The sequence below is a fragment of the Dermacentor andersoni genome, chromosome 1, assembly GCF_023375885.2.
Source record: "Dermacentor andersoni chromosome 1, qqDerAnde1_hic_scaffold, whole genome shotgun sequence".
Classification (NCBI taxonomy): domain Eukaryota; kingdom Metazoa; phylum Arthropoda; class Arachnida; order Ixodida; family Ixodidae; genus Dermacentor; species Dermacentor andersoni.
This window is the reverse complement of record NC_092814.1, coordinates 210,632,439-210,646,284: the sequence shown is the minus strand read 5'-3', so window position 1 is coordinate 210,646,284 and position 13,846 is coordinate 210,632,439. Positions and strand designations below refer to the sequence as shown.

The following is a 13,846-nucleotide window of genomic DNA, read 5'->3' as shown; positions in this document are numbered from 1 at the left end:
TTTGCGTTTTAGTAGGTGTATGCATTTTTTTTCTACTTGTTACTTGTCGTTTATTTATGTATTTATTTATTTATTTATTTAGAAATCTGACAACCGTAGGAGGAGGAGGAGGATGAAAAGGAAAGAAAGAAAAGTAGGCAGGTCAACCAGACAGCACGCCCGGATTGCTACCCTACACGCGGGAAGTGGATTAAGGGAAGAAAAGAAAGGAGAGGGAGGGAAGAAGGTACTATCAGTGTGAATACGTGCGGATGTCCATAACTTCACGCAAGTAAGAACACTCAAGGCTTACATGGATGCTGCTTGAAGTTTAGTGATGGCCTTAGGAGCGTCCGTACGACAGCTTCTGACGGTGGAGTTTATCCCATACTGGCCGAGCACTGAGAATCAGAAAGGCAGAATAAATCAACCCATATGAGCAGCAAAATTGTTGTCTGAATTAGACATATTAAACTAGGGGCACAAAAAAAATGTCCCTATGTTGACCAGATAGGTAATAGAAAGCTAAAAACTGAGAGGTAGCGGTATTAAGCAGTCAAAATATTTTGTGCACAATTTTCGCCGCACACCATAGCGTTCCGTCACGGTGCGTCATGGCTCCCTGAGCAAAAAGTATGCGGACCAGAGACATTGCGATAAGCGCCATTTTCTTTGCCTGTGAACGTAACTTGACATTGGCAACATTCCAGCGCACTTGTCGATATCAGCTTGTGCTTCTGACTCAAGAATGAATTCAGTTTCTTTTTTTTTTTTTTTTTTGCTTTTCTTTGAGGGGGGGGGGGCGGGTACACGGATGTGATCCATATACTTTTGATCACGGGTGTACGTGCGGAAAAATTGCTTCTTTTAGAAGAAAACCACCCTTTAGCAGCCTCAAGTCACGCGTCAGCGTAATACTTAAGCGTCACTGTCTTGCTGCAACATTTTCCAAAAAATTTCCCATTAAGCACATGTACCCTGACACGCCGGCACCTGCGGGACTAAAGTAAAGTTGTCCGTCGACGTACTTTTTGTGGCCAACACTTGCAGGTCCTCGGCGGTGCACGTCGACGGGGTGCAGATCCCGATGCGGTAGTCCGTGCTGGCGAATTTGTTGTGCGTGGTCCGCGTAAGCGGGTTTTTACGCCCCTACGAAATAAGACGTATTGCTTTCAGTCTCTTGTGGCTTGCGGGCAAGACCTTTTATTCGAGTCTTAAAGAGACGCTAAAGAGAAACACTGAACCAATTTAGACTCATAAGGTACAGTTTAAAAACTCTGTTTTCGTTGCGATAAGTGAGTGATTCCTTGAAAACAACAGTTTTAAAAATATGGTCAAAGATATTTTTGTTTATTTCGCGCCGAAACTTCAGTCCGAATAAGTCAGTTTGACGTCACGGATTTCAAAAAGAAATTTTCGTATTTGGGTCGTTACGGCTGAGTAAAACTTCCTGAAACTTGCCGAGTTCAACCTTTGGCTAAAATTTAAATACAATGTAGTGCATCTTTATCCATAAACGATAAACTATAGGCCCAAAGAAACACCATACAAACATGCACGACGTCACGGCAACACGGTGCGGGAATTTCGAGGTGGCGTCTCCGCTCACCTTCCACTTTCGCGTCTTTTGTGGCTTGCCAAGCACCTTCTCGCTGTAAGAGCGGCTTTTTGCTATTGTAGAAATGCAAACTAATGCAGCTCGAATAACTTGTTTTTTTTTTCTGTTTGGCGTGCCTTTGGGTTGGCTTCAAACGACAAACAGGATTGATGATTTCGTCCGCTGACGATGGCAATTAACGCGGCTCACGTGCCACCGAATCACGATGCGCTCAAGGGCAGCTGGCTGCTCGCGGCGGGATTCTCCGCAGCTCAACCACGTGATGCTCATCCGCAGACTGAACCAGCTGTTTCTCCCATCGGGTGAACTCAGCCTGAATGCTTGCTCCTTTCAGCCCACTGTTTGGTGAACGTTAAAGTAAATGTTGAACTAATGCTGAAGAGAGAGAGAGAAAACTTGACCGGTAGCCGCCCAGATTACAATTGTGCCAATGAAAATAAGGCATTGTGAGACTGCACTTCTGCAGGCTCTATTTCGAGAAAAGACGGGGGGGGGGAATAACGCGTAAGTACCGACGTCGCTTTCAAGTGCCCGCACCAGCTGCACCGTGACTTCATAGTGATTGAACTTCACTAGAGTAGAAGCCTGGTCCGGCCGACGTAGCGTAGTTCAAATTCAGGAAGACCAGCGCTGAGACGAAATTCACAGAGAAGAACGACACATGTACACGCATTGCGTTGGAATTTCACTGACGAAATAGAATTTGTCAACGTCTGTCGAAAAAGGGGCAACTGTTTATTAATAAGAAAAAAACAAGAGTGCTGACTTTTTCTTATGTAATAAACAAAGGTCTACCTGGCAGCTTTTCTGGAATGTTACTTTCGTAACAGAACCGATAAAATTAGCTAAAACAACTAGAGATTATTAACGTAACAGTGAGCCACAATTTTCTAATTCAGTTGCCTTGTTGACATGAGTGTGTGTGTGTGTGTGTATATATATATATATATATATATATATATATATATATATATATATATATATATATATATATATATATATGTATATATGGTGTTTCAGCGCACACTTGCAAAAATCTTTAAAAGTTGCCTGTGGCAGATATCACAATGCTACCTCATGAGCTGGCCTACTCGAAGCGGCGGACAATACTTGGACAAAAATTGAGATGCAAAATCGACTAATTAATAAACATTCACTAATTAAGTTTTCACCTAATTACATTATGGTCCATATTGCAATTTACAAATTCTAGCTGTGGAATTCGCAAGGCGAATCCACTTGGAACGAATTTTCAAGATCAAGATAACACCAGTTTCGAGATATAAATTCCCGAGCTTTGCAGAGAAATGCATTGGCGTTCAGTTAACTTGTTAACAAAACGTCGTTTCATGCACTGAAGCACACAGAGGATTCTTTCGATTATGTAGGACATATCCTCGCGCTGAATACTTGGAAGAATGACTCGCATTTACGATATCATCCGCAGGTCCTGTGTGGGTTTCTCTTGCAGAAAAAGAGACAATGGGCCACTACTTCCCCAAATTCAACTTTACATAGTTTCTTCGTCGTTTACAATTTCTCTCTACTTTTTTTTCCTTTTTGGTACTAATGTTCCGATTGGCACGGGTACTTCCGCAGCACATTCATGCTTCTTTTTGCTTAGAGTCCAAAGAAGTTACGGTTATGGCCTGCGCGCATAATCAAGTAAAGGAGTTCTGCACCCGTTGATTGCCTTAGTGGCAGACGTTACCAACGCATGAGATTGCACAGGTAGAATAATTGCCACCCAAGCACGCCAGGCTTGACCGGTAATCCGATGTAATACAAAGCGAATATTGAAAGAGTAATCTGCCAGCCTGCACGGATCTTGTATTTCTCTTTAGCGTCCTCTCATATGAACATGAGCTGTGCATGACGACGGCCTGTTCGTGCATATGCGACCATATTCTATATACAAAGTACAGCAGCAGACTTGATGAAAAAAAATAAGTGCGAAATCTTGAAAAATGCAGTATACCAGGTCCCACGTCAGCAACACATCTGCTGTACACAATGACTGACGCTCTGGCGCTGGCGAGTTGAGACAGCTAGCGACAGTATTACGAGACGATAGCTACGGCTCCAGCGAGGCACGAACGATGCAGGCGTAAAAGTCAGTTTTGTAACTATAATACAGCACGTTAAAAAAAAAAAACTTACATGTATTCGGCACTATTCGGGAGCAATTTTCCTTGTACAATTTAATGAGACTTCATAACCTTCGGGTGAGAAAATATCGTATCGTATAAGCTACTCGATAAAAGTTACTTTCGCGTATAATGCTACTTCTATCCGAAGGGTGAGAAAAGCTTAATATAAAGGAAATCTAGAGAAACCATCATGAACTGCTCTCTCTCTCTCTCTCTCTCTCTCTCTCTCTCTCTCTCTCTCTCTCTCTATCTATCTATCTATCTATCTATCTATCTATCTATCTATCTATCTATCTATCTATCTATCTATCTATCTATCTATCTCTCTCATTTTGTTTGCAAAAATTAATAAATGGGCGTGTGAAAAAAAAATTACGAAAAGGAACGCAAGGACAAGAAGAAAAATTTTGCGACTGAGAGAGGTGGTGGGTGGAGGTGGTAACAACTTTATTGCGATTCTACTCAGTTATGATCTGGCAGGTCCGAGTCCTAGGATGGCCCCTCACGAGGAGCGACCCTTTCGGCCCAGGCAACGAGGGCTTTTTGTGGTCAAATCTCAATGCGCTTTGCTGACTGCGCAATGCGTCTCAGTAACAAGCTTGATACCACGGGAGCCCTCATCTAGTACACCGGAACGGAGAAATCATCGTTCGGCCTCCACCGAGCCAATGTGGTAGCTTGCTACATTTTAGAAATAAAGCTAAACTCTGCCAACTGCAGCGACAAATTTTTGGTTTAGGGCTTCTATGTTTTCACGGAAAGTGCCAGAAATAGAAAAATTTTGAGAAGTGATTTCGTCAAGTTTACGAATCAATAACTCCGCAATGAGAAGAAATATTGCATTCCTGCACGCTGCTTAAGTATGACTATCCAAAGCCGTCAAAATATAGGAACCACTCCGCAATATGCCCCTAATTTGCAATGTTTGCAAGACGCATGCCCGTTAACAACGTAACAATTTCCCGTAAACTGTAAACTAATATTGGTCCGTTTCGGAAAATAAAAAAAGTACAGTTTAGAAGCTTCTTGACTTCCATTGTTAGTGTGGAGTTACGAATTTGTAAACCTGGTAGTTCATTGTAATAAACTGCAACATTGGTAAAAACGCTTGTTGCCCCGAATAAAAATTCTCGTTGCATCGGTAGAAATTCATTTTTTTCTCTTGAGAGCGATAAATTTCATTGAAATCGGTGCAGCGGTTGCCAGATTTGAGCACTTCCGCATTTGACATGATTTGAGTAGGAAAATCGGAGTTCGCCCACGAGAGTTAAAACTTTCTTTCAAATAAGAACTAATACGAACGAAAAAAAACTAATACATTGCACCTTTTTGTTATATATTCAACTGCAAAACCACGCCTTAATTAAAAGAGGTACATTGCGCGACAACCTGGCCGTCAGCGCTTGGCGTCAGCGCTTGCCATCACGTGACGGGGTGCGTTGAAATGCTAAAAAGAAATGTTAGGTTGAAAGAATACTAGGTGGAAACCTTTAAGCCTAAATGTGGCGAGGACACAAAGAATAACATATAATTACAGGATCAGTGCCGTATTTGAGTGATTCTGTAGTTTGTCGAATCACGATTTCAAGGAAAAGGCGAAAGACACGGCTACATTTGGCCCGCTTCTATCAACTGTCCTTGTATTCGTCCGCCCCAACATCACTTTTACGAACAGATTTCGGCCACTTACTAGGAGCTCCCCAATCTTGTGGAAACTGTCGACAAGCGAGCCCATGAGGTCGACGGGCATTCTGACGTGCAGTGAACAATATTGCCCCTGCGTCGTCTTCCGGCCTTCGCTGTTGACCAGCCTAGTGTGGAGGCATTGCTCGTACGAACCGATGTTCACCTGGCCGCCCTCGAAGATGTTGCTGGGGAGGAACCCGTTGGAGAGGAGCACTGGAAAGTGAAAGCGATGACGTCAGAACTGAATCCCCTTGCGCCCCACGGAAGTGCGCTGTACTATACTATAGCCGGTTACCAGGATACAGGGACTTTAGCAGAAGCGCGCGATGGTGCGGTCACGCGGGACAGAAATCGGGCTTTCGGTATGGCTCCCCTAAGAATGCTTCCGCGAACAGCGAGCCGCTCACTCAGCTGTTTCAAGTACACCGTAGCAGGAGGTGCAGATGATTAAGAGCAGCCATCAGCATTTTTTTGAGTAATTGTTATCATGAATAGCACTTAAGCCGATATACAAGTGAAGCGGAATAGTAGCAGGAAGCTAATGCTTCCGGCCTCTAAATGTAATCTAAGTGCGCTTGAAAGGAAGCGCAAGAGTGCCGTGAGGCTCAGCGCACCCCAGTGCGATGGAGGAGTATACTGCACGGCGCTAAACGCCCGAAATGCAGCTGCGCAGCTTCGAAGGCGAGCAGCCCCGAAATCCCGAACGCGCAAGGTACAGTGTGGCGGTAGCGAAGCGGCGACTTATAGTATCTCCCGAAGCATTAGACGTGCAAAGGAGATTCTAGTGTGTGTGTGTGTGTGTGTGTGTGTGTGTGTGTGTGTGTGTGCGCGCGCGCACCGACGCACACACCCACGCACGCACCCACGCACGCACACGGGTATCATCTCCCGCCATAGGAAATTAAGTATGACCGTCCACAAGGGTGCTATTGTTGATCTTTCAAGTCATTATAGTTCACATTCTTAAGCCAGAACACCGTCCGTGCGTTCTCAATTAAGAGTTGGGGCTGAATAAATGCGAGAGGGAACGAAGTGGCAACAAAGGAGCCGGCCAATGGCAAACAGTTGTTTAAAAAAAGTGCAAGTTGTGATATTTTCTCCCTAATAGAGTAAACCATGCTCCGGGTATCAACGCAGGACACATCAGACCCTGCGAAAAAATAGCCGTGCACTTCTGCGTTGGTGACGCTTGCACCAGGATTCACTGGACGGATCGAGTCACTGATTCGAAGTGCAGAAGACGCATCGCGTGCTGTGACGTCGCTAATGGCGGATTCAAGTGCGCTCTCACCGCAGGCCAATAAAGCGAAGTCTCTCTCTCTCTCTCTCTCTCTCTCTCTCTCTCTCTCTCTCTGCATTTGAATTCAAGCGGCTGACAGGCTGACAGACGTGTACGTAGAGCAACATACTGCATCACCGCTGGCAACCAAGTTGCTCGCCTTCCTTCCCAGCGGGTGCCACATGAGAACCAGCTTTGTAGAATACCAAGTGCAACGGGTTAATTCATATCTGCTTGTATTGACTTTGGCCGACGACGCAATGCTCATATTAAGTGCCCTCTTAGAGCGCATCTCGACGCGCTCTAAGAATGGCGAAGAAGGGTCGAATCAGAAATGACTGTCTTTCTTTTTTCTGTCAAATCATGCATAATCAATTTGCACACATCATGTCAGATGGGGAGGTATCGCGGTTTTCGTGACGTCGCGTGACAGACAGGTGAAGTGGGCGTGGTCGAAAATTTTTTGACCAATCGCGGAGGGCTGATAGCAGAATTGGAATAGAAAAGTTTGGAATAGTTTTACGTTATAGCGCCCATGGATTCGCCCGCGAACTCGATTCGTAGTGTGAATCCTTAGGGGTAATCCCGCCGTGGTACGTACATGACGAAACGATGAAACAACGTAATTAGAGATGAAAAACGGCAGAAAAACCGGCTTGCGGAAAACAGCAAGACACCCTCGGAGGGGGGAATTTCCGGCTCGCAGTTCTGTATGCGTGCTGCATCGCCCAGAGAGAGAGAGCCACCAAGCTTAAACATTTCCTGCTATGTCTTCGTTTCGACTTTCTCATTAGCCCGCTGTTCTCCACCTTCCTCCAATACTGCTGAAGTTTGACACGATTACTTAAATGAACACATTTTCGCTTCGCAATTTTGACGCAAGTCCCACGAGATATTATGGCAACATATCCTCCACGACATCGGCTGCTTCAACTGGCACTATGGCTACTTTTTCTGTGGGCAAGGAAAGCATAGCAAAATCATGGCCCTCTTAATGGAACGGGAGCTTTGTTCGTTTTGTTAGATTGTAAACAAGGTAAAAAAACCACAGTCTCCGCGTGTCTCGATTGAGGCAGCAGCGGCAACTGTCCTCACACTTCCTTGCGCGGATTTGTGACCCAGACTTAAGGCCGGCAAATGGTGCCTTTGCTCCCCAAGGTTACTGGATTTAGCCCATACGATGATATCACGTGTGGCGCGCACAACAGGCAGAGTCTTTCTAATACACTCTCGTCTGCCAATTATGTGTAGTTTCAAGGATATCCAATTCCATTATCTTCTTCGCTGTTCCCCACATCTCTCAGACTGCCCACAGAAAATCTATAACCGTGAGCCCACTATTCGAATTTTGTCCCCGTACACGTTATTCAAGTAGCTTCGTACGAAGGTTTGCGAAGCAGAAATTAGACGGTCATTGGTTCACGCTCGCCACGAAGTTATTTCATTTTATACATTACCGTTATTTTTTTTTTTTGTGCGTATTTGTGCAGAATGCGGACAAGAAACGAAAAGCTGACCACCTTAACAAAGCATAACTGCGAGTCGGCCTAGTTGGAACAGATTCATTTTTTAAACTTTTTGTGCGCAAGCAAACAGGGACAAAGAAGAGGATCAACACAAGGACGAGCGCTCATCCTTGTGTTGCTCCTCTTCTTTGTCCCTGTTTGCTTGCGCACAAAAAGTTTTAAAAATGAACCTTAACAAAATTTGCTTAAAATTCGCGCACTAATTTGATGCTATCAGTTTCAATGGCCCGATACTGCTTAGAGCACTCGTAATTTTCGCTGTTGCAGCTGTCATCAGGCGTTACTGAAAGCAAACCGGAGCACCCGTCGCAGGCGAGATTTCTGCGATTTCCGAAAGTATTCTAGAGTCCACCAATGCCAATATCAACCAATACCAATAGACCCCCCTCTTGCATAATGCTGACAACCCTGCGCGCACTAGGTTCCCGGCACCATCGTGTATAGGGCGAACACGCGGACGAGTGCAGGGCGCCCCGGAGGAAGCCTCTGGGCCTCGCGGGTGCAGCAAGAAATGAACGCGTGCAGTACACACCGGCCTATAGTTATCTGTTTTTCACACGCATCAGTTACAGCGCCGTCATGAGGTGCACGTCACTCGCCTAAAGCCGCGTAGGCGGCGCAGGCGACAGCCGTCACTTTTCTTGAGCCAAGGATGACATATATATATATATATATATATATATATATATATATATATATATATATATATATATATATATATATATATATATATATATATATATATATATATATATATATATATATATATATATATATATATATATTGGATGATATATGCCAGACAGCGGTGGCTGCGACAAGCTGACCCGATCGCGCGGCCGAATACTCAAGCCCTTGCGAGGCGACTTGGACCGTGTATAATTGGTGGCGCTGGATTGCTACACCATCCATGAGATACAGCAGCATGTCGCGCTTCCTTTGACGTGTAATTTGCTCTGATGGCATCAGGAATGACGTAAAACCGGAGAAAAGTTGCAGCTCCTGCAAACAAGGCCTCTTCCCGTGGCCGCTTTCGAGACGCAAGCGCATGCATGTTCCGAGATATATTCTTTCTCTCCTGTTGCGGGAAACCATAGACCACCATACATAGTTTCGCACCCTGGGCGGCAGTATGTGCCGCTAGCAATGTTATTTTCATCCATTGTTATCATTTGGTCTCGTGCAAGTCGTCGTAAACACAGTAATTGAAGTGCGCACTTCTAGCGCGTCATCTGGTTCTGTCGTCGTGCACGGTCTTCGACAGCATGCTTAATTTGTCATTACAGTTACTTAATTTATCGCTACACTACAATACGTCTCTCTCTCTCTCTTTCTCTTTCTTAATTTTTGTGCCAACTTCGAATTCCTAATATGCTTATTCTGATGCTGTCATAGCAGCCGCGAAATAAATTTGCAACTATACAAGGGTCTGAGGGATTCATCTATTAACCTTCATTGGTATCATTCGATTAATATGCGTGCCTCCTGACCTTTATAGCATTACACCTACCTGGTCATGTTTCTCGCGCTAAGGCGACGCGCTTTCTGCCGCCGCAAGCTTATCCCGTACTGTTGTCAAGCACTTTCGCTGAGAGCACTATGAGAATGTCAGTATGCAATCTGCAAGCCCGAATTGCTTGCAGAGAAAGACGGGAATTTAGCTGTCTTTAAGAGCAACCAATTTATAGACAACATTGCTTTACAACAAATGCGTCGTTTTGCGTGGTTTAGAGGCTAAGAATCTAAATAACACTTTCAATTCATCGAATGAACCCTGTATTTAATCGATGTTTCCTTTTTCGTGTGTGTGTGTGGATTCCTAGTTCCGTCAAAAAGAGCGAAGATTTGTTTTTCCGTATTTTATTAGTTTCTTTTCATATCTGCAATATAGGTATTGTTGTGCTGCCTTTTATGCTTAATACAGTAAGCGCATCCACACCATTACGCGTCTGCTATGCCATTTCCTTGTTTTCGTCCCGTCGGCGCCACTGCAGCACGGTTATTATTACAGAGAAGCGACCGGTTCGCCTACGTGTACGTGTTTCGATGTCCACTGGTTCGTCGGCTCATACAAATGCACACGAAGGTGTATTTTTCGTCTCACTGTGCAAATGAAGTAGGGGATGTCCTTGTCCCGGTGCCTATTAAGGATTCTTCACGCAACTTTCACTCTCTGGCACGATTTGTTGCGTAAGCGAAATTTGGAAACTCTTGTTGACGCATTTCGGCGGCCTCACGCGCTTTTCCGAGCTAGCCTGCCCTTATTGCCTACGGCTGGAACTATCCTTCCCGGACTCATAAACATCTGAGAATAAGGACCGACCGCGATGCACGAAACATGAGTGGACGAGACGATACTAACGAACGCTGCTTGCCATGGCCCGAAGGCGCTGAATATGGCTGTCTGCCAGGGCGCCTGCCGTCACGTAGTACATTGGAAACGACATTGGGTCATTTCGGACATTCCGATACGCTTAGAACGCCTTTGCTGATGTTGCGTCTGCACTCCTCCGTGCGTGGCCGTACGTAAGCTAAATGTGACAATTTGTGCGCTTAAGGAAACCGCGGGCGCGCTGCCATGCACCAGACGCTGTACCGAGGGTGCACGGCTCCTGGTGGTGCGCTCCGTTCCAGAGGCCGATACAACAGCAATTAGCAATGCGACTTCGCATATATGCACTACGAAAATACGCTGTCATTATGTATACGCAGAATCGAATCATGGGCAACTACACAACGAAGCATTTATTTATTTATTTATTTATTTATTTATTTATTTATTTATTTATTTATTTATTTACTTACTTACTTACTTACTTATTTATTTATTTAATCTTATTGCCGATTTGCAGCGCGGTTTTTAAGAGGTATACTACATTAACAGACAGCGTGCTTCTCGCGAAGCTAGCGAGGGATGAAGCATAAAGAGCTGCAAGTTATTGACGTAATAGTTCTGCGAAAACCCGCAAGCCGCAGAGGAATAATTAACAAAGGGGTAATGAGACATCCACCCGACCGTAGCGATTGCTACAAAGAAATCCCATTCAGTTTCCTCGAAAGAAAAGCCGCGCAGTTGAAGAAAAATTCGTCCTGATCCGGCGGGGTTTCATTGGTTTCCATGGGTTTCCTTTGTAGCAATTGCTACGATCGGGTGGATGTCTCATTTTCTCTTTGTTAGTTGAAAGGTATATTTTTCTATGTGGCGATGCTGCTGCCTTTTTCTAAAAACCACGCTGACAATGCGTCCGCTGTAGCCGGTACTAATAAACTCTGCGGAAGCCGCACTAAAATGGGTAACCACGCTAAGGCGAAATTTTCTACCTTTACACCTGCGCTGCGCGAGTGCATTTGTAATGAACAGAGCGATGTCCAAGTTGAAATTGCCACCGAAATGCGCCTCACGCCGTTGTCTCCTAGAGAGGTGAGCCTGCAGTTTAGCGAAACACGAAACAGCCGATGCCGCCACTCGTTTCCTCGCAAAACAGCGCTGCCGCTTCGAGGAGTTTGCACTCAGTGGAGTGTTTGTGTCCTGCGCCACCGTTTTTAGTGCCACAGGACACAAAGCTTCCAAAGGCCACGATGGCCAGCAGCGTGACTAGTCGCGGCAACGACACGCGTGCTCGTTACATTGTGGCCCACTGCCAGGGTCGTAGGGAGGGGGTATTACAAAAAACAAAACATGACAAAAAGCCGAGCGCAATCTCACATTCACCCCTTCCTCCCTTCCTTCCTCTTTCAAACTTCAACCTTCCATCAGAATCGGAACACATCGAAACATGTCCACCTCTAACTATCAAGATCGCCGCCCTTATGCCAGTTTACGCCACATGTTCTTTGTCACTGCGAAAGAAGTATGCATAGCGCGGCACGCTTTTTTTTTTTTTTTCAGCGCTTACTTTTCATAGCCCAGGCATCCTTGTTCTTTAATCCGAGCAGGAGCTTCACGACACTCGCTGAACAGGCAACGCTCAGGTCCGGGCTTGTGACCAGGTCCGACACGCTGGGCAGAAACTTGGAGGCAAGCACCTTGGTCACTGCAGCGAAATCGGCCTCGAGCCTCCTTGTAGGCGACGGTGCAGTCGTCGTAGTCGTCGTCGTTGTCGTCTCTACACCGGCCACTGCGCTGGTGAAACCGACGAGAGATGACAGAGCGGCGCATAAAAATAACACGCGCGCCGTCAGGTGCAGATTCATGGCGCGCGCCGGGATGTGTGGGACGATTACCCGGGAGATGGACACTGCTCCGCCGTGATTACAGTGTTTCTTTCGGTGTGGAGCAGGTTGAGCGGGATCTGTGTATATTATAGGACCGTTCCTCTCTCCGTCCGCCCTTTCTGTCTTTCGCTTTCTCCCTCTCTCTTCCTCTCTCGCTTTCGTTGGCGAAAGAAGAGACCCCCATGAATTCGCTGCTCGTTCCGAAGTCCGATGCGAATGAGCGAGGGTCAAAATGCCGCGGCCGCTGTGACGTCAGTCACACCATCCTTTTTAAACTGGTCCACGTGGGGCGTTTGCCCAAGAAGACCTTGGCTCGCCGGTGCGTCCGCCGAAACTGACAACGAAACGCTTCCAGTCCGGCACATTGGGCCTACCCGGTTATTTACGCCAGTTGTAACCGTGATGCTCTTCGTTTCCCTCTCCCACCATTATTCACTGGTCCGTACTCTCCCTTTCTCCGCCTGCTGTAGCCGTGTCGCAATGTTTCGGCGGAAGGCTCAACCTACGTGAGCGGCTGCGTGCATGATGGAGTAGAGCCTACTCGTATGCCAAGCCAGCGCGATGCCCGGGAACGATGGGGAGCGACAGGTGGCCGAGCCCATTCGTAACGCACGACGCGTCTGCTCACTTTCCTTCACTCATTCTGGGTGCTTCAAAGTGCGCGGGTGCCTCCGGATCATTCGCGTTCTAACGGCTCCGAGCACCGCCCACACGAATTCTCTCTTGGTTTTTGCTCTCCTGCCCGTGACTTTTATGAGGTTTCAACTGGTCATTATCTCGTCTGCTTTCCCATATTTTTTTCGTTATTAAGATCTCGAGAAGGCCATGGTCGCTCATCTATATACAGCATAGTGCCCGTGTCGGTTCAGATCAAAGGGTGTGGTCGACACGAACTAACGTTATTGTTATGTTGTCAACGAGCGTGCGTTACTTCCTCCGTCGTCTATTCCATTGTGTTGCGTCCAGCAATGGTTTCCCAGAATTTCGACAGGTTTCGAAGTACACGCTTTTGTCCGTAAAGTGCTCCGCGGAGTTACTCAATACTCTGACCTTCCATATACCCTTTGTTCTTATCATGTATATTTATATGGCGGTATCCGATTAATGGAAGCTCTGCTCCTTGTTATATAGTCCTAGTTTCTCTATTAAAAGAACAAAAGAAAAAGAATCGGTGCTTTCTCAGGGCATTGCCTGCAGGAGGAGCCCAAGGAAAACGATGTACTGCCGAATAAACACAGTAAATGACACCCACACTATACTATACGCTTTCAAGAAATGCGTTGGCATTGGATGGTTTATACGTGACACATGAAGCATAATACACACTTTAACAGGTAAATAACGTTTTAAAAGGCGGGGATCAATTACGCGTCTTTTCACGCACTTTATACCT

At 45.9% G+C, this 13,846-nt stretch overlaps 1 protein-coding gene across 1 annotated transcript in view; it reads right to left on the bottom strand.

Annotated features, from left to right (window-relative positions):
• The window catches only part of LOC126547432 (nose resistant to fluoxetine protein 6-like), a 50,836-nt gene extending 38,067 nt beyond the window's left edge, over positions 1-12,769 (bottom strand). The window contains exons 1-4 of the mRNA XM_050195435.3: positions 12,135-12,769; positions 5,438-5,646; positions 1,008-1,128; positions 293-380 (exon numbers count right to left, since the gene is read on the bottom strand). Of these exons, the coding sequence (XP_050051392.3) occupies positions 293-380; positions 1,008-1,128; positions 5,438-5,646; positions 12,135-12,432 (716 nt within the window). The 5' untranslated portion in view covers positions 12,433-12,769. The remainder of the gene's footprint in view (positions 1-292; positions 381-1,007; positions 1,129-5,437; positions 5,647-12,134) is intronic.
• Between the last annotated feature and the right edge of the window lie 1,077 nt (positions 12,770-13,846).